Source organism: Cheilinus undulatus, linkage group 2 (assembly GCF_018320785.1).
Source record: "Cheilinus undulatus linkage group 2, ASM1832078v1, whole genome shotgun sequence".
NCBI lineage: Eukaryota > Metazoa > Chordata > Actinopteri > Labriformes > Labridae > Cheilinus > Cheilinus undulatus.
In genome coordinates, this window is record NC_054866.1 from 43727744 (window position 1) to 43752454 (window position 24711).

General features: G+C 39.3%; 1 protein-coding gene across 10 annotated transcripts in view; it reads left to right on the forward strand.

Moving 5' to 3' along the window:
• The window catches only part of tenm4 (teneurin transmembrane protein 4), a 330072-nt gene that overhangs the window by 288045 nt on the left and 17316 nt on the right, over positions 1 to 24711 (forward strand). For all 10 annotated transcript variants that reach the window (XM_041804631.1, XM_041804642.1, XM_041804649.1 and 7 more), the window contains 3 exons: positions 4720 to 4892; positions 11561 to 11796; positions 22712 to 23008. In XM_041804631.1, the coding sequence (XP_041660565.1) occupies positions 4720 to 4892; positions 11561 to 11796; positions 22712 to 23008 (706 nt within the window). The remainder of the gene's footprint in view (positions 1 to 4719; positions 4893 to 11560; positions 11797 to 22711; positions 23009 to 24711) is intronic.

Genomic DNA, 24711 nt, shown 5'->3' on the forward strand with positions numbered 1-24711 from the left:
CGGAAATCCTCCACATTATTGCTAATTATCAAAGGGTTGCCAGGTTCTACTAATCCCATGTGAATAGGGTACCATTTATCATACTATCAGAATCAAGAAAGGTTGCCAGTTTTCCACATACAAATCAAGCAATTAAGATATTAATTAACAAAACAGTACAGCAAAAATTAAAATGTAGTTGTTGATGCAGTTTCTGATTCCCTTTCTAAGCATGCATAGTGGCAAAATAGTGCAAAATGTTCTTTTATATGGCATCTCATTAGAAATATATTAAAGATAAGTAGAAAATTAAAAATTCCTTTGTCTGGCTTCTCTTTTAAATCAAACAATGACTTTATATTTACCTATGAGCAAATCAGATCATCTCTGTTTCATTTAGAGTCAATGAAGAGCGTTTGTTTTCCTGAATACAGTAATTAGCTTTGAAGGTCACTACTCCACCCGAGGGTCAAAACCATAATTTACCAACAGAATTGAAAAAGAACCTCCATTTATCTCTGCTCGACAAAGAGCGCTGCTAAACATTTTACCCATTTTAATTAATTTGTGCCTAATTCTATACATGCAGATAATACATTTCTATTAATGTGGATGAATGCAGAAACAAAACGTGAACATTACTTCAGAACAAAGGACATGTGCTCCACAGCCTCTCTCTTCTAACCCTTGGCAGCCTGATTGTCTTTGACATTTAGTATATACAGTACGCAGATGCTCTGCTAACCTCCTAATGTTTTCTTTGTAATGATAACTGATTATGTTCATGGGTTACGGTTAAATCTATTTAATCATGTAGCATTTTGGAGGAGGCTTAATTGTTGTCTTGGCCTCCAATTAACAGGGCAGTAATGCTTTAATTTGGTAACAAATGAGCTTCAGTCTCTGGGTTCAAGCAAATGTTATTAGGTTGCTTTGGTACATCAATAATAATTGCTTTATCATGTTTAAAAGCACAAATGACATGGCTTTTTGTCTTTATATGGCCCCACAGTCATCAGTCAGATGTGCTCTGAATTTCTCCAGCAGCAAAGAGGAAGTGAAAACATGAGAATAAGTCATAAAACTGAGGTTAGCCATGCTGGAGGGGATGCTGATATGAAGTGTCCAGCCTATTGTTGGGTCCCAGCGTGAAAGGTCAGAGAGCTAGCATGTGACACAGAGGTGATGCGATCCGAATGGACTTTTGGCCATCCAGGGGGATAGCAGTCCTCTACTTCTGCTGAGCACCCTGCCCCCACATGCCCCTCTTGTCCACAGAAAGCAAGCTAATAGACGGCTGAGTTGAAGCAGGCAAGAGCCATTAGAGCTCAGCGGTGAAGCCTGGGGAAAGGCTCCAGCTCAAGGCCTTAATTGAGAAAGCAAGAGTTTGGGTCAGTGACCAAGCTGGGGCATGCGGCGTCACTCCAGAATGAGATTTCTGTCTTGTGGACTCTTTCTTTTGTGCAGTATTGAAGGCAAAAAGAGAAAGATCTCTTTGTCCAAGAATTTGAACATTTTCAGCTGGTAGGCTGCTGATTTCTTTTATTGAAGCTAAAAACTTTGCATGGTGAGGACAAGGAAATCTTGCTGATAAAGTAAGCGCATATCAAAGAAGTTCAAAAGCCTTGGAGATGAATTACTCTGCTGTTTAGTATTTCCTGAAGAGGAAGACTTGGGTTGAAATGCATCTTGAATCCCAGGCACTCATATAGTTGAGATCAGATAACATTTATCTCTGGAAGATGATTCCTCTCCCACTCTTCCTTTCCATATTGGATATTTGAGATGGCAGCGCTGAGGAAATATCCGTAAACCAGCACCGCCATCTCATTTATTAGAGGCTTTATTATGGCAGGCAACAACACTGAAGAGGGCTTTCCAATCTGTATTCACTGCGCAGATAAAAGTCTTCATTCTAAGTAATGTACCGTTCACTCACTCCAATTGTGCAACACTGACAACCTGAAAGATTTTAAATTGTTCTATGCTGATGTGTTCTCCAAGCGAAATGAAACAATCTGGCCACTCATGTTCCTGTTGTGATGAACTGACTGATTTGTAGGCTGGAGAGATGCTCCATATCTGCAAGGAGTCGCACTCCAGCGCTCCTATTTTATAGCGCAGATAATGAGATTACGTGATATCACTAATCTTTTAAGCTAATAAGCAGTTTTCCAAACGTGTTAAGGTGTGTGCCTCCATGACAGTTTTTCCTCGTCAGTAGTTGTCTGCTTCCATCCAAGTCACTTACAAACAAAGTCACGAGAACACGTTTACAACCATTCAGAAGAGCCAGGAAAGTTCCTCTGGACGCTGTAACTTCATAAATACTGATTTCAGCAGACAACGCTTCACACTTTTAAAAAGTTGACTTGGTAAACTTCAGTGATCAAAGCTGATAGTTCTGAGTTTTCTTTCCTCCGGCTGCCAGCTCTGATGGATTTGTTTCTGAGTTTAGTGCTCGTGTCAAAACACTTCCTCAATGTGAAACACCAAAGGGAAATATCAGACTCTGCATAAAACTCCCAATTCCTTCTTGTAATTATCACTAAAAGACTTTATCCTGGATAACAGCTCGCAGTCACAGGGAATCCAAGACGACAGCCAAAATCGTTACTACCATTTACAATTCTAAAAACATTGGGACGCTGTGTGAAATGTGAATTCAATCAGAGTAGAGTGATTTAAAGTCTTTTCAGCCTAATTTATGCAGTTGAGATATTTTATGTTGAAACTAGGGCTGCCAAAAGATTAACATTTTTGATGGCAATACATCTGAGGATTTCTTTAGTTATTTGTGATTAATCGCACCTATTAATAGCATTTAAAGAATTCTACTGTTTTCAATTGAAAACTGGTTTGTTTGGATTTGTATAGTTTTTAAAGTGAAATGAGATGTTAAGAAGCAGTGTTGGACTTACTTAACATCACTGTGGCTGACAGGGAGATGCTGACCTGGCTTAACCAAAGTTTTTGGAAAGCGACGCTAAAACCCGCACTTAGTATCACAATGTTACAGTCATTTAGCAGACACTTTTTTCAAAAGTGATGTACATATAGATAGAAAGGCGTTCATGGTGTTAAGGGCCTAGCCCAAGGGCTCATACTCAATGCAGATTAATGGCGATAAAAAAAGCAGTGCACTTATTGTTGATTTAAACAGATAAACTCTGTTGACATTTTGGATACATATACTTATTCTGAATTTGATGCCTGCAACATCTTCCAAAAATAACTTCATACTTCATAACTGAAGTAATCTCAAGGCTCTTAATAACCAGTGTTAATCATTAATATTGTAATGAAGACTATACCCTATTATGATAAAGACCCGCATTAATCACCATGAGCACAGCAATAGCAGTATTTAGCCCTGCTAAAGTGGCATCATAGACATTCCCTATTATAGGGCAGGAATGTTGAGCAGACCAGACTCATGTTAACAGCTCTCTGCCAAAGCTGCACTGAGGTTGGAAAAGGCTAGAAGGAGGGGTAGGAGTGGAGAAAAGCAAGAAGAGGAGAGGGACAAGCGAAACAACAAAACACTAAATGAAGGAAAAATGTATGGCAGTTGTGGCCTAAACGTATCTCCCATTTTAAAGGAAATCTTTGCAACTATTGATGATGTTAGCAATATGTGAAAAATTTGCAGTAACAGCTATGATTGATGAAAACGAAAATGCAGAATTAGCATTAGCATTACCAATATACATTGAACAGTTGTTAAATTCACTTCAGTATCGAGATAATGCAAAGCGAAATCCATATATCAACAGCAAAAAAAAGTAGCGCAGCCTTCTCTGGGTCATTTGAGATGGACTGACCCAAAGCAGAAAAGATTTGATTTGCTCTGGTTTGATAAGTCTACATTTCAAATTTCTTATGGAAATTATGGCTGTGGAGTCACCCAGGCTAAAGAGGAAAAGGACCACCCAGATTGTTACCAATACAAAGTTCAAAAGCCAACATCTGTCATAGTGTGTGGGAATGTATTAGTGCCCATGGTATGGGTCACTTGCACATCTGTGAAGGCATCATTAATCATCATTAATACTGAGAGGTACATATAGGTTGAGGAACAACATAGACTTCCCTACAGATGTCATTGAGGTTCCAACAGCATAGTTTCACAGTAAAAGAGAGCAGGTACTAGACTGGCCTACATGCTGTCCAAACCTGTCTGCCAGTGAAATTGTATAGTGTATTACAGAGCCCAAAATATAACAACAGATACCCCACACTGTTGCAACTTAAGATGTAACTTAAGATATACAAAGGCTACAGCAAGAATGTTACGGAAGAAAAAGGGATATAACACAGTGGTAAACATGCTCCCGTCCCATCTTTTTTGGGACATGTTTCAGGAATCAAATTTAGAATGTGTGTGTTTTCATTTAAACAAAATAAATACATTCATCACCTTGAACATTAAATGTATTTAAATGAAATAAGTTGAAAACAGTTTTCAAATAACTACATTCTGATTTTATTCACATTTTACACAATGCCCAACTATTTAGGAATTAGGGTTTGTATTTACCCACATGCATTTAAGCATACCCAGCCTGCCTTAATGATTAAGATGTTTCCTCATGATTTAACAATCCTAAACAAGCATAGGTAAATGTCTCTGAGCCTCAGAACTGTTTATGATTCTGCTATGCTTCCTGTTTATACACTCTTTCAGATGACATGTGATGCTTTGCCTCCTTTGGCTCACATCAATGTATTTCTTTGTAGGTATGACAGTTACGGGCGTCTGACTAACATCACTTACCCCACGGGCCGAGTGAGCAGCTACCGTACAGATTCAGACAGCTCAGTACGCATCCAAACAGAGGGCTCCAACAAAGAGGATATCACCGTCACCACAAACCTGTCAGCCTCTGGCACCTTCTACACGCTCATGCAGGGTGAGTTTCTTTTAATGTCGCTCACAAGTGGAGCATGCAAGTTTTAAGGTATTGTGTGGCTATGAAAGTTCAGAAAGCTATACATGAGCTTTAGGATCATAAAGCTTTCTGTTTCTGGTGTTTATCTGTGGTTACAACCACTCATTATACGGATGGATAAAAGGATGTCTGCATGCTGCTTATACACACTTTTGCTTGTAGTTTAAATGATATGAATATTTCCTTTTAGAGTGAGCAGGGGAGAGCAGTGCAGAGTATGTGTGCATTATTGAGAGCATGTGCATAATGGGGCTGAATGATATAGTTTGTATGATAACTTAGAGTGGGATGTGTGCACGTGCAATAGTCAAACCATAGGATCACCTGACCTGAAGCATGTTATGCTGCCACTTACATATTGTTTAATGCAAAACTTTCTTTTTTTTATGAAAATTGCACAGTAAAATTCTGTCTGAATTGGAGAACTGAGAACTGTGCATGCACAGACGGTGTGTCCTGCATATTAGAACAAATGCAGCTGCCCTCACATGTATTTCATTTCTAAAGTTAAGTGTATTTCTGCTATCAGCAGCACCTCCTCCCAGTGCTTGTTAATGTGGATGCCTGTTATCAGGCATTTCTCCAAGCCAAGGAAGGATCCTGAAACAGCTGTTTTTGAGACACTGACTGCTGTTAGAGGACTATTCCAATGTAGAGCATCCTCCAAATTTTCCCAAAGGACTGAGTCCTGCAAACAGAGAATTTTCAAGGATGAACATATGTATCATCCACTTGCAGGAATTACCCATAATCCTATGCACACTGTTCTCCTTCTCTTAAAAAAAAGACAGGTCCTTGACCACTCAAAAACTGTTAGAATTCATTATTGTATTGTTTCCACTGTAAATATGTCATCATCATGATTTCATGGTATCAGAGTTAAACTGTATGGGTGAAAGAAGCACCATAGAATAAGATTATATTATTATGTATGATATAAAATATGATTATATGATAATATGAAAACATACAGTATTAGACAGGCTGGATAAAACTCCAATGATGTAATCATGTACACTCGTTGCTTGCTCCAAATGTTGCCAGGGAGGACTCTTGCCTCACCCTCGACTCGGAAGGATCCCTCCTACAGAGGAGAATTACAGATCTTGCACATAAACATGACTTGAGAGTCAACAAAGTGTGGCTAGTTGTGAACTACCTGCTACATCCATTGTGGTAGCAATTCAAGCCCAGCTGTATTTGTCATGGCTGCGTTTGCTGTGCTTCCTCCTCTGGTCTGCTTTCTTCCTTTTTGGCTACTGCTCCATTCTACATAACAATCCTGCTTGGTGTTTCTCAACATAACAGGATTTCTAATCATAAATACTGAACGTTTTATATTTATAATCCCAGAGCAGCATCTTCAGAGCAGATCAGAGAGGGAGAGATCACCCTTCAAACACCACTGTGTAGATCATCTTTAGAACCATCTGATAGTCAGGGTCTTACTGATTACTTACTGACTGATTATCTTGTAGTGTGTGCCAGGCTGAAGTAACACAATAACAAGCGGCAAGTTTGTTTGTGAAGTTTAGCCTATTGAGCAATGTGCCACTCTCTCCACTCTTCCTCCTCCTACACAGTGTGCTCAGAGCTGCTGTGAGAGGGCAGGACAATGTGGCATAAAAGTTGGAGGGGGTTTAGATTTAAAGTCAGAAAATAAAAAAGAAATAGCATTGCTTGATTGAAAATGTAATTAATGCTTGATAAAAGCCACAATTTATACTGCAGGAAAAGCAGATATTGCAATGTGCATTTTTCTTGTGTATGTAAAGCCCCCATTTTACATCTGCGTGCTGTACTGCCTTGTGTTTGGGCGACATCCCTTTGTACTGTGAAATAGCTGAAGTATTGGACTGTTGCAGAAGCATTCTAACTTTTTTAAAGCTGGTATTGGAGGTTACAGGGTAGAAATGATGCAACAGGTAGTTGTTTAACATGAGTCTGATTCTGCTCAAAGTTTCTGCCCCTTTAAAGGAAGCTTCTCCTTACTGCTGCTACATTACTTAATTTTAAGAAGTGCTTTGCTAAGAGTAGATTAATGTTAGGTCTTTGTGAATACTGAACAATGAATACAGTGCAGGCCTGCTCTGTTTGAAAAGTGTCTTGAGATAAGATTTGCTACAAACCGGCCCTATACAAATAACAGCTGATTGATTGATGAATTTTGGTATGGTCTGGGCTCAGTATGGAAGATTGATGTAAGCTGTTACCAGCTTGGCTTATCAATATCTTCAACTGGATCAATTCAGAAGGTACTCAGACCAGACCAGAATAACCAGCTTACTCTTGCTGCACAAACATATCATTTTAGGATTCTCAAATTTCATCTAAACTCATACCGTCAAGCTAGTTGTTAAGCTAAATAAGAACTTTTCCTGGTTTGAGATTTGATTGAGCTGTCCTACAAACAAAGATGCCTCTTTACCTATCAATTAGAGCGCTTACTCACAGCAGTATGCTATTTGTTGCCCATCTTTGTTTCAATAAAATGTGTTTTGCAGCTTCTGTTTACCAGAATGGAAACATGTATCGACTTCCTGTCACAAAAACACGATTTATAAAGCACTTCGCTGGTGGCTATACGCGCTAGATTTAGGAAATGTAATTAGAGGGATGCAGGCAGAGGGCGGACTGATGTTGTGGCTTAGTCCCCCTGATTTGTCTCACACATTGAAGCAGTCTGATAACATGTTTTGTACCTGGCTCAATGCTTTATTGATTACCAGTTGATGACTTTGAACTTTCTGGACCTACTTCAATCTTAAAAGACCGCCACACCCACATCATCTCCATCCTTTTACACTTCCGTTCGGATCTGCCCTCCACCCTCTGGCCCGACTAACTCACGGCAAGGCTTTATCTGAAACAGAAGATGACAATCTCCAGTTTCTGTTGATGTTACTCACTGGACTGGTCACCTCCACATTGTGACCTTGTCTTAGACGTGCTTGTGAGCAGAGCGGCGCCAGGAGCTCTCCTGTTAATTAATTCACTATTGTCTGCTTTGTAAGCTGGCAACCTGGAGATCACATAACACATGAATGCACCGCCTTCAGGAGTCCTTTCATCTGGATGTGTGTTTTGCCACCTACGGGTGAGCTTTCACAGACCTCAGTGTTGTTAATAGACTGAATATGATAACTTTAGTCTCATTGTAACTGTCTTTAAAATTCAGCCAAAGCTCCAGTTTGAAAAGAGCCACCATTATTCTCATGTGTATTAGGAATTTGTTAAGGTTTAAAAAAGACCTTTAAAAGCAACAGTGTGGAACTTTTCCAACTTGAAATTGTAGTCTCTAAGTCCATGTAATAGAACATCCATTTTCAGCAGGGAGAGTGGTGTTTATTCCATTTCCAAGGAGCACACTGGTCAACTGCTTTCAGCACTCTTTGGTAGTGGGCTGCCAAAGTTCTGTCACAAGAAGTACATACAGCTTGACGGCATTAGTTCCCACTCCAGCCTTTGTCTTGGTACTAGACAGAGGAGGAAGCAAAGAAGATAAAAAGAGAGACTGAGCAAGAAAAAGCCAGAGAAAAAGTATAATTCTGGTGGCAAAGTGAACATTTCTGCAGATATTGTTTTGAAGATAAGGTAGAGTTTAATGACCCTACTGGGAAATTTGTTCTGGACACACAAAAAATCTATAAATACATAAAACAGAACATACAAAACACATAACGATAACAGCAGTAATTCAATTTAACAATTTTACATATGTACATAAAAACCATAACAGGTGTAATATAACATAAGGCTATGTTTTTATCGATGTCAGCGTGTTTCATGATTAGCAGCTTTACCAACTGCAGAAAGTCATTTAAGAAAAGTTATATCTCAGGACTGCAAACAGACAAATAAATGAATTCATCGGACAGCTTGCCTTAACATGCAAGCATCAGATATCAGTTCACTTTGCACAGCGTTGCATGCTCTTTGTCCACACTACATCCATTAAATATTTAGTTGGACTGTACAATGATTAAAAAAATGAGATTAATCTAAGGATTTCTATAGTTGATGGGAATTAGTCTTCCTTTTTGTTTCATTCTGAATTTACAAAATGTTGCATTTAAAACTGTTTTTGTTTCATTTTGAATCTTTGTACTGTCTTTAACTAAGGCCATTTGACTTACTGTTTAAATAGAGGGAAGCTTTTTTTTTTAAATTAAATAGGTAACATTAGGTAGATCAAGGATTGTGTCATGATTAAACACAAAAAAAATGAACTTGTTATGGACTGAAATGGAAATGAAGGAACAGTGAAAAGTAAATGTTTAATATCAAAAGGTGCAGATGACTTTTGACCACTGAGCTGTCTGTGAGATTTTTTTTTTTTAAGGGAAATGAGACATTAAGGATCAGTGATGGGCTTACTTTACATCACTGTGGCTAAAGGTACACTGTAAGACTGAATAGTTGAATGTTAAATAAGTTGTGTTAAGTTAAAAGTCAAAAACAGCTATTTCATCTCTATTTTTCTGGGTCAGTTAAGAACAGTTTTGGTTTTAAATAAGCACTACTCAATCATTCCAAGTCTTTCTGGTCATTTTTCTTTTGCACCATGGGTGAAGTTACTGACTCAGTTGGATAAGTCCCACCCCTTGGGTTCAGCTATAGTGTATAGTGGATGGTACAATGAACATAATGGAAGAGGACTTCCTGACTTTTCACCTATTGTCGCTTTTAGTCCTTGAATTGGACCACCTTGGGTGACATTAATGTTCTAAAGTATGTGGAAAAAATATGGGGAAAATTGCAGTGGATGAAGACCATGTAGCTTTATGAAAAGTACCTAACATATAGTTTTGAGTTGGATTTAATCAGATTTTTTAAGTATAAGACAGTTTCCACAGTGTAGTTTAACTTATAAAAGTCAAGTTAACCCAACAATGAATACTCAAAAATGTATTTCCACTACTTAAAAACTTTGGCAGAATCAGAATCAACAAAAATTTTAAGCAGTTGTAACTTGTTGGGTTTTACAGTGTGGACATTGCAGTGGCTCAACCAAGTGTTCTGAGAGGGACAATAAAACATGCAGTTCATTGGCAATCACAAAATGAATGCACTAATTATGGGTCTTAGATGCATCAGGATTAATGCATCAGTGCTGACAGCCCTAACATTTACGCCTAATATTTAATTACATTTCAGTTTTCTGCTTGTAAAAAGTAGGTTATTGAGCGTTAGATTTTAAATGCAGACAAAATTTTGGTGCTTTATATTGACAAGACTTTAACATTTTTGAGCTGCATAGGTTTTCTTTGACACAAGTTAGACCATAGCGTTTGACAAAGGATCTGGGAATTGCACATCTACCTACAGTTATTAAAATAAATTAGCAAGCTCTTTTTAGTGAGATAAAACTAAGAAAATTTAAATAATCTTCCTGTCTGACACTGTGAAAAAATGTTTGTAAAATACACCTATAGTACAAAAGTATGTGCAATCATCACTTGATGAGCATTAAAAAACAGAAAATTGTAACATTAATAATAATATTAATAGCCTTTTTTTATCCTCAACACAACATGTTTACTTGGAACAAATGACCCAAAATGTTGAGTCCTGTCGTGATAGACAGGTGTACTGTTCCATTATATGATTTGGTTTAAGCAGACCGCAGCCCCTTTAAAGGTCAGGGCTCAACAGATACATCCCCTGCTGACCTGTATGCATGCATTAGCCTGAACTCTACAGTTCAGCATTATTTCCATCCTCATCTGGTCTCAGAAGCCTTCCTTTGCTTGGGTCTGTCCCAGAGACCTTTGATCAACCCCTGGAGTGTCTATATGATGGAGAGAGGTAAGGGCGGGTGCAAGGTCAGCCCTGCCTCCTCTGCCTGTTTCTGATGTCTCAGCAGCACAACAAATCCTGCGATGCGCTGTGCAATAAAGAGGAGAAACCAAACATGTTCAAGAGATGTTTATTTTGCTGTCCTCTGAGCTAAATAGATAAAATGCCACAGCTGCTTTCACATGAAACGAGGAAATTATAGTGCATGTTTTGATTTTTATTTTCTGCTAAATGGGTCAGCTAATTAATGTTGTGTTGTACAAGCTATTAATTTTCCACTGTTCTTAATGAGAATGATATTCATCCTGGTCTCTGTCAGTCTACTGGCAGGAGGTAAAAAGGAGGCATTCTCTGATGAATGTACACGAGACGCTCGGTGGAAACATTAGTCACTGGTCTGGAGCTGGAACACAGGCAGTCGTCACCTAGGGACGTAACAGACAGGCTCAGATTTATCCCTTGTGAGTGTGTGTTGGGTGTGTGTGCGTACCCTGCCTTCTTTGTGGCTACAGGCAAGCTAGCAGCTTTGATAGTTTTCATTCCCCCATATCCTGGAGGCTGCTGCAACAGCTGTAAAACTTTACTTTACTGGCGCTGTGAAGCCTCACACTATTGATCTTTGTTGTCACAGACCCAACATTATCACGGGGGTTCAGTTAAATACTGCTGCTAACGGCTTTCTTTCTGCTGAGCAGCCATTTTAGGTCATTATGTTTGTGCCTCACTGAGATGAATATTAGATTTCATCCTCTTACAGCAGCTACAAGCTGTGCTGATTGTTACTTATTCTAATCATAACTGTTTTCCCTCGTGCTTCCTTTTATCTTCAGATCAAGTTCGGAACAGCTATTTCATTGGTCTGGATGGCTCGCTGCGGCTGGTGTTGGCCAATGGTATGGAGGTGTCTTTGCACACTGAGCCCCACCTGCTGGCTGGCACCACCAACCCCACGGTCAGCAAGAGGAATGTAACGCTGGCCATCGACAACGGCCTCAACCTGGTGGAGTGGAGGCAGAGGAAGGAGGTGGCACGTGGCCAGGTCACTGTGTATGGACGCAGATTAAGGGTAAGCATGCATCATTGTTTTAAAGCTGCTCGGGCTAAAAGACCACAAGGTCACTGTTAAAGGATGAGAATGGAAGTTTCTGCTCTATGAATACTCACATCTAAGCAGGTGTATTTGTCTCTCAGACAAATAATTACATTTATTTTAAGCCCCGTTCTATTGACAAGTCAAAATAAACACCTTGTTTTTAGCTATAAAACAAAAAATAATATCTGAATGCTTGTAATAAGTGAAAATATCTGCCAACAGGGCAGCACATTTTATGTATATCTAAGTTGGTATTTTTTATCACAAGCATTCCAGGCCCGATTTATTGCTTTCGTATCTTGAAAGCAGATGTTCTGGAACGTTTGGGAGTTGACTACAGTCTGGATCTAAATAGATAATATATCAGAAAGTTGACACATTTTTGGATTTAGAGTAATGGACACAGAGTGATTTTATTTCACCTTCCCTAATGGTACATTTTCCCCCTATAATCTGGGTTACCTTGCAAGTAGAGTGCCTTAACCTCCTGAAATCTGAGCTTTGGTCTGGAATGCATTTTTAGTTTCTAAAACTTCCTCTGGATCAGTAGGGTCTGATAAAGGCCAGCCTTTTCCTTGAACAGTAATTAATCTAGACCAAAAAATGATGTCCAGTGTCATCAAAAATTCCACAGAATTTCAAAGAAGAAAACTCAAATTTCTGTGAAAAATTATTTTCAAGTTTCCCAAAAAAATTATCCAAAAATTTCCTCAAATATTCCTCAAATGTTTCAGTGAAACTTTATCATAAAGCCTGACTTTTAATTTAAAAATTCCACAAAAAGCCCATGTAAATTCCTGAGAAATTAAAGAAATCCCCCAAAGATGTCAAGGCCAACTCCCCGAAGTGTATAAATATATCCCAAAGAAAATGACAATGAAATTATATATTCATGAAAATGACAGAACATTCCCACAAACATCCTAACAAATTCCCTGAAATTTCCATAAAAATCTAAAAATATCTAAAGACACCACCCTTCCGATTCCCAAATCAGATTTCCAAAAACTAAAGATTAATTTTCCAAGTTTCCTTGAGAATACCTATAACTTTTGAAGCAAACCCCCACCCCCAAAGAATCAAATAAAATTCAATCAAAATTACAAATACATTTTCCAAATTTCCATAAAAATTCCTGAAAATTTTCCCTAAACAGCCAAACAATTTCCCATTTTTTCTAAAAAATACTCAAAAATTTAACTTCACAAAACATCCAAAGAAATGCTCAAAAATATCTATGAAAAAAAAACATGAAACTTCCTGAAAAATTCATAGAAAATTCTCCCAGTATTTCATGTGAATTACTTAAACTTCAGTGGATTTTCCACACAATTATCTCAAAAAGTCTAACAGAAGAAATGATTGCTATGTTGTTGTAAAGCCAGAATGTTATGTCCTCATATGTGCATGCAGGGACCTAGGAGGTTATGTCATTTTGTTGTCAGTGTCATAACAGCCCTCATAACATGGACCAGCCAGTATAGTAGCATTGTCATTTGTTTGTGTGTTCATTTTGTTTTGCTATGTATCTTAAAACTTAGTAAACAGACTTATGTGGGCTTTTCAGATGGATGTGGCTTAAAACAATCCTTATATCTCTGGCCTAATATTAAGCAAACACACTTGCTTTAATTTTTTCAATAATTTACCACAGGTTTTCACATGTATGTTATCAAATTTCATCAATAAGTTTCTTCACCATGCCACATTTTGACATATTTCAGATGAAGGCTAAAATATGTCAAATTTTTCTAAAAAAAATGTCCATATCAGTTATAAAATGACTACACCTTTATAATATTATTTAGTTAAGTTCATAGATTACCTCAAGTCTTTCCAGATGTCTTCAAAGCCAGAGGAAATTCTTAATTTTTGTGGTCATGACAGGGTTTGCCTTGTCATGGTAGCTATTATGAAGGGGCCAATATGACAGACACAATTTCTTTATTGGATATTACATGAAAGACTGCTACATCTGCAGGAAGGTGCCCTTTTGTTGTTGTTATGTCATCCATGTACAGTGCTGCTTACTTGTGATGGACCACGGCTGTTCTCTGCCATTGGCTCCAGGTTTAATCACCCAAGCTCACCCCCATCACATGGAACTCCACCTCACCCCCCAGCCCCTGTAACATTGTGGCATTTCCAGGTTGAGCAGAAACCAGACACGCTTCCAGGCTTGCGTCTTGATTTCAATTTACTGGCTGTTTGATTAAACTCAACAGTAAACTGATGTTTCGGTTCCTGGATAGATTTCACATAATGAGGGAGAAAAGCTGTGTTACCCACACATCTAGAGGGTAGTTGTGCAACTTATTTATTAAAAATACTCATTCCTTGCTCTCAAAAATAAGAATTACCAAGCAAACTCAGTTACCAGCTTATTCAAATTAAAACAGAAATTTACAAAAATGAACAAATGACCCAGGAAACACATTTTTTATCACATGAACTGAAGTTTAGAGGATGGGAATGAACCACACTGCTGCTGTCAGTGTGTGCCTGAAAGCCAACGATTAGGCTCATGCTCCCAACTCCTGCCAGACCCACTCCACTACCAATCACCTCCTTCCACCTGGGGAGCAGCAAAGATCCTCACACAGGACAGCACTCTCCCTCACAATTGCACGTAATGACCAAACGAACAAACCTATACACAGAAACAGAGGACCCACTCTCTCACAACAACAGAGAAGGAGCAAACAAAGATCCACCAGACAGACAGAGCACACACTCAGACATGAAAACAGATACTAACCACCACAAATAATAACACAACAATCACAGCACAACAGCTCAGCCATGGCTGTAACAAGCCTTTTAAAGTGCCCTTCTTGGTTCACAGTGCAACTGATTCCAAAGTGCTTTGCAGTTGCTCACAGATTTAACGAGGCAGACCATAGCTTTCTCATTCATTATGTGAAATTCATCTATGAAACCAAAATGGAGGTTTTCTGTTAAAATCTCAATTGATTCCATAATTTGTGTCTAAACACATTAGAAATCTTAGAATAAGGTTCTTGTAAACATGTTAATACACTGAGTTCTATGTGTGACTGAATTTTAGGTTTAGACCTAGAATTTTTTTCAACTCTTTTGAGGCTAGGTTTAATTTGGACGGGGCAAATAATGTGCCCCATTACATCACAGGTAGCTATTGGAATAATCCCAACCTCTGCTATAACGACACAAAATCATGAGCAGTTTATTATTAATAAAGACTAGTGCTAGCTGATGTTACTGCCTTCATTGAAAGTTAACAGCCAGATAAATGCTGTGTTTTTGTTTATAGTAAGGTAAATTTGCCAAATACATCAGCCAAGGTGGCTTACAGGTCATTAAAAGCATCGTAACAGAGAGATTTGTGCCAGAAAACAGTTAATTTTAACCCCCAACTTCTGTCTCTCTGCTCTGGCACAGAGCCAGGCAGCTATGCTCTGGCCATTGTTCACCATAAGGTCAGGGGGCAGGTTAATTGCTAGTGTGCTAGCCTATGTATCACTTAAACCAGGCACAGCAAGAGCAAACATCTTACCTGCTAAAGGTGTGAATTAATCAATATTTTCACTTGTTTTTAGTCCTGGATGAATAAAAGAAGTGGCGTTGTCTCTCTTAAAGCAGCAACAGTTCAATCTGTCATGTTTGTTAGCATCGCAATGCTAAAGTTTAATAAAGTATCTGTATCTAGTAAAGTATTCTTGCCAAGTCTGTTACCAGTATACAATTCAGAAAATGAGTTGTATACTGGATGAGAAAATTAAACTGAGACTATTAAGCATTAGACTGTCTGCCATTTATAGACTGTCTGCCTATAAATGTGATTGATTTTCTGGTGGCTTGAAAAAGACAGTTGGAACATGGCAGCATAGCAGGCAGATGATTCCTCCATTCAGGTTGAAGGTTTTTTTTTTATTTGAGAGGATAGTATTTCTCGCATGTAGCCGTGGCCTAGGCACATTCAGCTAGTGCTCCCATACAATCCTAGAGCAGCATTACTGCCTAATTTTTCATGATTTTAAAGCTTTATTTTATAAACTTAGAAATGTTTTTCATGACTGAAATTTGACCTGGTGGTTCAAAACACAGTGGCCTGTCATACAACAAAACTAAATACAGATTTTTTTTTATATCACTTTACAGGAACTTTAGGTAAATGCACTTACAGGAAGAAGTTTTTTTATTGGACAAAGTTTCAGTTCAAAACAGGAAGTCAGCACAGAGGTGGATGGAGCTGGGAGGAGCTTGTCGTGTTTTGTTATCAGTTTGATTGAGAGCCCCTGTCAGCAGAATTTACATCCTGTGCTTTTAACTGACAAATTGAGAGAAAAAGATTTTAACGCTAGAAGAAAAGAGAGAAAACAGGTCAAAGGTTAAACAAATAGAAAACACACTTAGACTAACAGAAAGAAAAAGATGAGTAAAGAGGAGAAGGGGGTACCCATCTGTACTCTCTTAGTTAAAACTCATTTATTTGAATTTTACTACTCCACTCCATCTGTTTCTTTTACTCATGCACTCCATTTCCTTGTGAATTTTTCTTTCCCCAGTCTGTAACTGATTCTTTCCATTTCTTTATCTCTTCCTTGAATCTAATTTTTGAAGTGTATCTCCCCAAAAAGGGCATTCATTTTCATCCTCCTCTGCTCTATGTCTGCATTTTTGGTGTAAATTAGCTTTTCCTGACAGACTCCTGCATTCCTCAGTTCAAGCCTGAGGTGTAAGTTAGCACATAGCTGCGTCTTACACTTGCAGACTGTTCAAGATTTGTAGAATACCTTGTAACATGAACAGTTTGATGCTGCTCTTTATCTCTTACACTGTATCCCCTCACACTTTAATAACTTTCCAGAGTTAAAAATGTTGCCCTGCAGCTATGAGCTGCTGTGCTGTGTTTAAAGATTTGATAGGCCTAGCTGCCCTGATGTGTTTCATGGTGTACTCTGATTACATGTGATCTTGTCAACCTTACCTTTAGCAGCTAGGCTAAACATGCTCCCACTCTCTGTTTTGTATTTAAGGTCTATTTTTGGCCTGGATGTTGCATAAGCTGATGAGATAAATTTGACTCGGTGTGCAAACTTTTCACTCAGAGAGATATGCGAGTTGATAATAAGTCTCAGCAAGCTAATCTTGCACGGTGACCCAATTACACAGAGAATATCAACAGGTCTCTTTTCATAATGAAACATTTATTGTTTAATAAATAAGCATCTAGATTGAGCTGCTTTATAAACACAAAAGGCCCCTTTAAGAAATATATCCATACTGATTGGCTTGAATTGTCTCTCTTGGCTTTGTAATGAAAATAACAACTTTGGTTAAGTTGTCTTCCACATTGTCTGAGAGGCGACACAGCTAATGGGGAGGTGCCACTTTGTCTGTCATTGGCTGTTCATTTAATGGCCCTGTTGTCCCTTTGGGAGCGAAAGCTTCTAATGTATGTTTCAGACAATGGCCCCAGGGGTGAGATAGGAAATGGGAGCAGCCTAATGGCAAGAACAGAGGGGATGGACTGAGCTGGAATCATTGAGCGACCTTGAGCGGCATGTCAAGTGATATTACGTGGGTGGCTGGATGAGTGTGTGGCAGCGGACGGGGAGGGGGGTCTCGAATACAGAACAGAGGAATGCATGAGAAACGGAGCATGAGAAACAAGTGTGAGGCTCAGACTTCACACGTCCCTCCAGTGTTGGGAATAAACCAAGACGAGGAGGGAAGCAGAAGAGCTTTAGTCGCTGATGTCTGTGTTTGAGTTTGTTTGTCACATGGTGGGACTACACATGCGTGGTGCGGTTGTTTTGTGCTGTCATAGCCTAAGGCTAAACAGGTCATTGATGGTCCTTACTTTACCCCGACCATGGTGACGTGTGTCTCTCAGGCTCACTCTTTCCTTTCTGCAACATCCATGACTTATGCAGTCATGTGTCATGCACAGTGGCCACCAGCCCTTTATATCCATCAGATAGAGAAGTTTATAAATGAGAGAACCAAAAAACATAGCCGGTATCTCTGCATTAGCATTTCTACCTTTATAGTGTCTTACAATGTAGGACAGCTGTTCAAAAGAGGTACAAGTCAAAAGCAAATAAAAGGAGACAATAGGTTTTCTTTGATTCCAGCATGTAAACAAACAAAACTGGTGGTATAAAGAAAATAGAGTAGATGTTGAATTAATCATAAGACCACTAAAAAGCACCCTCTCTCATAAAATGACAGATTGAGATTGTCATTTGACATAAAAGTCGTTGATACTGATTGAGAGATCAGATGTTGCTGTAATGTTTAATGATGAAGGCAGTTTAATATTCAACAGTGTAGATCTAATGTACTGTGATAGTCTCAGTTTCTACACACCCACGTTCTTTGAGAATTTCCTTTCGGAGGGAATGTCCAATTTAAAATAATTCCTCATGAGTGGGTTTCCATTCTCACGGGATCATGGGATGACTGCTGTAAGAGCTTTTTCCACCCTGTTGACTTTTCAGCAAACCAGATTCTTGCATGGGGAACCTCGGCTCTCTTATACCTTATTTTGTGATGGAGGCAACGTCAATACAGTCTTTGAGGACAGACAGCAGCTCTCTACCGGTTATGAATCAGGCTGAAACTCTGCATTTTATCTTTTCAGGGATTACTAGAGCTCTGGGCTGCTCGATTATGGCTAAAATCACATTCATAATTATTTTTATTACCTCCGCCAAGGATGTTATGTGATCAGGTGGGTTTGTTTGTTTGTTTGTTTGTTTGTTCGTTAGCAACATAACTTAAAAAGTCATGGATGGATTTTCATGAAATTTTTAGGAAATGTCAGAAATGACATAAGGAAGAACTGATTAGATTTTGGGACTGATCCGAATCACCGTCTGGATCCAGAATTTTTTAAGGATTTTGTACTATTAGGAGACAGGGCTAATGGCAGAGATCTGCACTGTTACCACTTTACACCAGGAGATGGCAGACATGAGTAACTTATTCAAAGTTTTGGATTTTATAGATTTTGAAGGACACACTCCCGGTTGAGGAGACGAGTCAGAGCGTAACAAAGAGAAAGATGGCAAATTGTAGCGAGAATACTCACAATGCTGGGAGGAATAGAGGAATATTCACCCTCTGCCATGACTTCCAGTCGTCCAGTGAGACCATGGGCGCTTCCGCCATGACAGTGCACACGTAGCACAGCCAATGCTTTGCCTCACTGTGTCTCCACCCCACCGGGGAGGGAGTAATCGGCGAATTAGATTTTGGGAGTGACCCGGATCACCCTCTGGATCCAGGAATGTTTTTAAAGGATTCTTGACTATTGGGAGATAGGGCTAATGGTGGAGGTCTGCGCTCTCTGAGTGTTTTTGTAGTTGATAATAAGATCATGATTATTGCTTGTATGAACTCAAGGAGCTAGAGTTTTCAGGGGTTGTGGTTTGGTTTGTACCTCTGTTTTGAGGTCACAGGTGAGTGCAGGTTTAGTTCAACAGTAAAAGAGCAGCAAGGCCTGGTTGTATAATTCTGTGTTTCTCTTAATTATTATTTTTAACTGGCAGTAGTGACAGTTTGTTCTCTCTTGTGTTGTTTAAAACAACCCATAAACGCTGTACAGTCTGCACATATTCAGATTTTTTTTTTTTTTTTTTTTTTTTTTTAGATTTATTTTTGGCCTTTTTGCATTTATTTGATAGGACAGTGGATAGAGTCGGAAACAGGGAGGAGAGCAGGGAGAGACATGCAGGAAATAGTGCCACGGGCTGGATTTGATGGCGCGCGCCTTAACCACTCGACTGCCGGCGCGCCACATATTCAGATTTTTAATGATAATTTGAATGCATTAGGAAAAAGCTAAATAAATGTGTATCCTGGAGCAATATATTGAGCATTAAGCATTAGTTCAGGTAGGCCACGGAGTCAGCACTGCTATAATTGCAATCATCTGATCTCACACAAGCCCAGCCAGCTGACAGCCAATTGAATTTCTCTATTGGCTTATTGCACTCAAGGTGCATTATTTAAACTTCTCTTGCCTGGCTATGCTCTGCCACTCTCTCTGCGAGCTGCACTTGCAACCCTCCTCCACCCCAGCTCCTTCTTCATTCTCCTTCTGACTTATTCGATGTCATTCGGTTGTCACTGATGCCTTCTTTGCTCTGGGGTTTGTCTGCCTCTCTCTCTGCCTTATGCTTTCCTTATCAGCATAGGAAGAGCAGGAACGTGTGCTGCTTCATCCTTTCCATGCAGGTTTGTGGAAGGGAAGGAGGATCCCAGAACAGCCACACCGCCAAATATAAATAACAGCATAAGTGCTAGCTGATAACTGCTTATAAAGAAATATATTAATAGCCACAAATCATATGTGTTTCTTGACAAAGTGGTTCTGACTGAAATGATATTTATGATTTATAAAGAAAGCAGTCACATAGTTATGGAAGAACAACAAACGTAGGGGTTATTCATGCCATACTATCACTTGAATAGGCCAGTAACAGGCCACAAAATGGTTTATTAAAACACAGGAAGGGACATTGTGGCATTTTTCTCAAATATTTATTTTTGGGGTTGTTATGCCTTTATTATAGAGGGGGATAGTGGACAGAATCACAAACAAGGTTGACAGAGAGGGAACCGACATGCAGAAAATGGACTTAATTCAGAGCCAGCCATGTACATGGGGCACGACCTGACTGCTGGGCCATCTGCGCCCCGGTTTTATCACTACAATTAAAGCCAGGCCTCTCTACCACCACTTATCCGCATGTAGCCTTTGAAATATATTAGCATTGGTAATGTTTTTAACCTAAACTCTAAATAAATAGTTTCACATATCCACTGCATGAGATGTGTCTCACATTCATCTGGGGAAAAAGCCCATAGAAAGTATTTGGTAAGGGCAAAACATCTGAAAAAAGTCTTGCAGGGTGTTTTGATGAACTCTCCATCTGTCTTGTTCATTATGGACCAATCAGAGCAACAAGGCATGATGACGTAGTGGGCATGTGCAGCTCTAGATTGAACTCGCCAAAGTAGCTGTTGCTAACAAACCCATGCCAACGTCAGTCAGGAGAAGAGAAAAAGCATCTTTTGTGCCAAGAAAAGCTGATGAAAAAATGTTTCACCTTGTTTGTTAACCAGTGGCTGCCTTTCTGTCATCATTTTTTTTAGCTCTATCGCTTCTCAAAATAAAAGGAGTCATGCCAATTCTCTTTCTGCTCCCCACTTAAATTAAAGTGAGAGCTCTTTTAGTGGGAGGGACAGAGCACATGCTTTAACCAAAGTCATTTCACCTTTGTTGTTAACCAGTGGCAGCCTTTCGGTCATCTTTTTTAGCTCTGTTGCTTTTCAAAATCAAAGGAGTATGTGCCAATTCTCTCACTGCTTCTCACTTAAATTAAAGTGAGAGCTCTTTGGTCAGAGGGATAGAGCACATGCTGTGCAGTACATGAAAGGAGGCTACCCTGCACTACCACACATGACAAAACCTATGGATAAAAGGGACACAACACAGCATGCTGCAAATCGTAGCTGAAATTGAAACTTGATGTATCACCCGTTGCTACTAGTGCCTGACAATTCGCTGATTTCAATATGTTGCTACTTACCTTTAAGAATCCTTGGACTTTTGGACATTAACGTATTTCCTAGTGCATTCTTTTACTTGTTCTGACAGTGAGTGAGAGTAAAGAGAACATAACAGATGCGTACGCCCTCCCCTCCTCTTATTCCAAGATCCATGGACGCCCACCCTTTGTAATCTTCTCAATTAGGTATCAGTGACATTAATTGCCTCTGGTGTAATTGTCCCTTCACAGATGAGAGACCTAAGCATGCTCTTCTCAGTGTGAGATTGAAAAAGGGAGGCTTCTCACTAAGCCCTGTGCGACCTGCTCTGTGCCATGAGTCTGGAAACAAGCCAGCAGCATCTTTCTGAGCACAAATGTTTTAAAGCCTTGCCAAGCATTTTATTAAGCCAAACAAAAGCGCATCTAAGGGGAAACTATGTATATTAATGTAGAAAAGCACAGAATCAGAAGGGTTGTTATTGCAAATGCCCAGTACTTGTACAGGCAGACTCTTCCAAATCTTGCGCTCGGTGTTTGAAGTGGTCGTTTGTTTGAAGATATGCTCTGGCCTCTCCCCTCAGGGCATGTTCTCCTCCTCCTGATTTGATTTCTTCCCCTCGTTTCCTTTTTGCTTACAAAGGCTGCTGACTGGGAGACGTAATGTTCCTGTAGGTGTGTTGGTTGATCTTTTTTTGGCTGCAGCACACGAGCCGTCTCCAATATAAAGCCTGGCAGCGACTTCGACTTTGCTGACCTGAACATGGCCTTAAGGATTACACTCTTCAGAGCGACGTCTTTCTGCTCTGATCACAGGGAAGCCAAGGGTCACTTTGTGCAGCCTCATGCATTCAAAAGAGGCAAAAATGTGAAGTGTCATTTCAACAATGTTCTGAGTCACACGGGGAAGAAGAATTGATTTTTTTCTCCTCTTTTCCAATTTACGGAAATGGCTAAATAAAATGAGAGTCATCTGTGCCTGGTAATTCTTTTCAGTAAGCACTGGAAATGAATTTAATGATCAATGTGGCTCTAATGTTTCTTGCATGAATAGGCATACTCCCACTAAGACTCTGCTGAATTTTTACACAAACAAAGAAATATGGTAATTCTCATAATTTCATCACTTCAATGGCTCCTGCAGTCCTGAGATACAGTGCTTCTCTTGTAATTAAAAGCTGTGAAAAGGAGAATATAAAATAATCACCGTGTGATTAAAGCTCTCCTCATAAGAGTTCCACCTCAGAAGAGCAATGCACCCATTCACCTCAATCGTTTTAAATATGTTAATCTCTTTTTGGTGCTGCTACTGCGGCCATATTGATGTTGTGTTCCCTCTCCTATAGGTGCATAACAGGAACTTGTTGTCACTGGACTTCGATCGAATCACGAGGACTGAAAAGGTCTACGACGACCACAGGAAGTTCACGTTACGGATCCACTATGACCATGCAGGACGGCCTACCTTGTGGGCGCCAAGCAGTCGCCTTAATGGAGTCAACGTCACCTATTCCCCTGGAGGTCACGTGGCAGGAATCCAAAGAGGAACCATGTCTGTGCGCATGGAGTATGACCAGAACGGGAGAATCACCTCCCAAATATTTGCTGATGGCAAATCGTGGAGCTACACTTACCTTGAGAAGGTAGGAATCAGTGCGGCTGAATTATAATTAAATGATTAAAAAAAGACTGAAAGTAAGATGGAAGGGACATAATGTGCAGATAAAACGTGGAGGAATGGCTGTGTAAGAACTTTGACAGATTTTAAAGTGAAGTTAAAAGTGAACTTGTAAAACTGCAGCAGTGTTTGCACAGCTTTATCACACTCCAGCACAGATATCAGCAGAAATGTAATTAAAACCTGTCTAGTGCACCGCAGACGTTATACTTTGTTACAACAGTCTGACAGCATGCTGAACCTGAAATAGCTCTGATGAGAAGAACAGAGCGGAATGTCACTTTCTACTCACTAATTGAAGGCAAGATTGTTGAGCAGAAGGTGAAGAGGAGTTCTTCTCCATCTTAAACGTGTAATATGAAAATGGCAGCCAGTCACCTTGTTAATAGTCTGTAGTCTTCTTTAGCAACCTGGAAGTCTGGAGACGCTGGCAGCTGGTTGTGACAGCTTCAGAACTGATATAAAGACATCACTTATGAGTGCAAGAAAGCCACAAATAGAAACTTGTGTTTGCAGAGTTAGGAAAAATTTGGTCCTGTCACACTATTTGCATCAAAAGATCCTACAAATATGAAATAAGATGCAGCCTCGTACGTGAAACTTTAATATCAACAACTTTACCTCTGAAATGAGATCAGATCTTGGGGCAAAACATGTTACTGCTTTTGACATTTTGCTTGTTCTTTTGTGTTTCACCAGTGTTTTTCATTACTAACTTGCACTCGCTCACAGTAAAACAGCCTGTAGAGGTTGTGAGGGAAAAATACACAAGGTATCACTCTGTGTTTCTTTGATATGGTGTGTTTTAGAGGTGTAAAGATGAATCAATCTGAACTGATAACTGATCTTGATGATAAAGATCCAGATACATCTGTCTGTGAATCGCTACATATTAAGGCTGTCAGCATGAATGCAGTAATCACAATCGATTAACGTCCATAATTAGTGCAAAATTTTTTTAGATTACAATCAATAGCATGCCTTATTGTCCCTTTCAGGACACTTTGGTTATGTCACTGCAGCTTTTCCCTGCAGCTTGAGTGGTGTAACATAATCACATCACTGCCTCTTAACATCTTATTTCTATTGTTGGTAATTGATTTCAAAGTTAATCTTGTAGAATTGCTGTGGTTAGTCATGATTAATCATACATTTGAAATACTACCATTTACTTGCATTTTGGTTTGAGATAAAAGAAGTACACGTATGGTAAACTATAGTTTTTAATCTTTTTTTAACATATCAGCTTAGTTGTAGTGGTTTGTACATTGACATATCTTAATTAGCTGAACAGTGATCCATAAACTGCAAATTTAATCAGCAGACAAACAGAGCAAGTACAGAATAACTTCTGCTGCAAAGTGAATGTAAACTGCTTGCCTTGAAGCCCCTCATCTTCAACAATGTTGATCGTCAGCAGTCTTTGGCAAACCATTTAGCGGCTGCATTCATTAGCTTAGTCATTGTTTAGTTTACAACTACTAAACTACTACTGGTGGAGTGCAGGTCTGCACTCTGCCAGTAGTAGCTTGATGACCTTGGCTTGATCCTGTGTTGATGTTAGCATCTCTGCTGACGCACAACTGTGGTTTTATGTAAATGGCAGCTTTTCAAATTGAAATTTGCTGTGACGCAGACCTGGGTCTTTCTCTTCACTTATCATTTTCC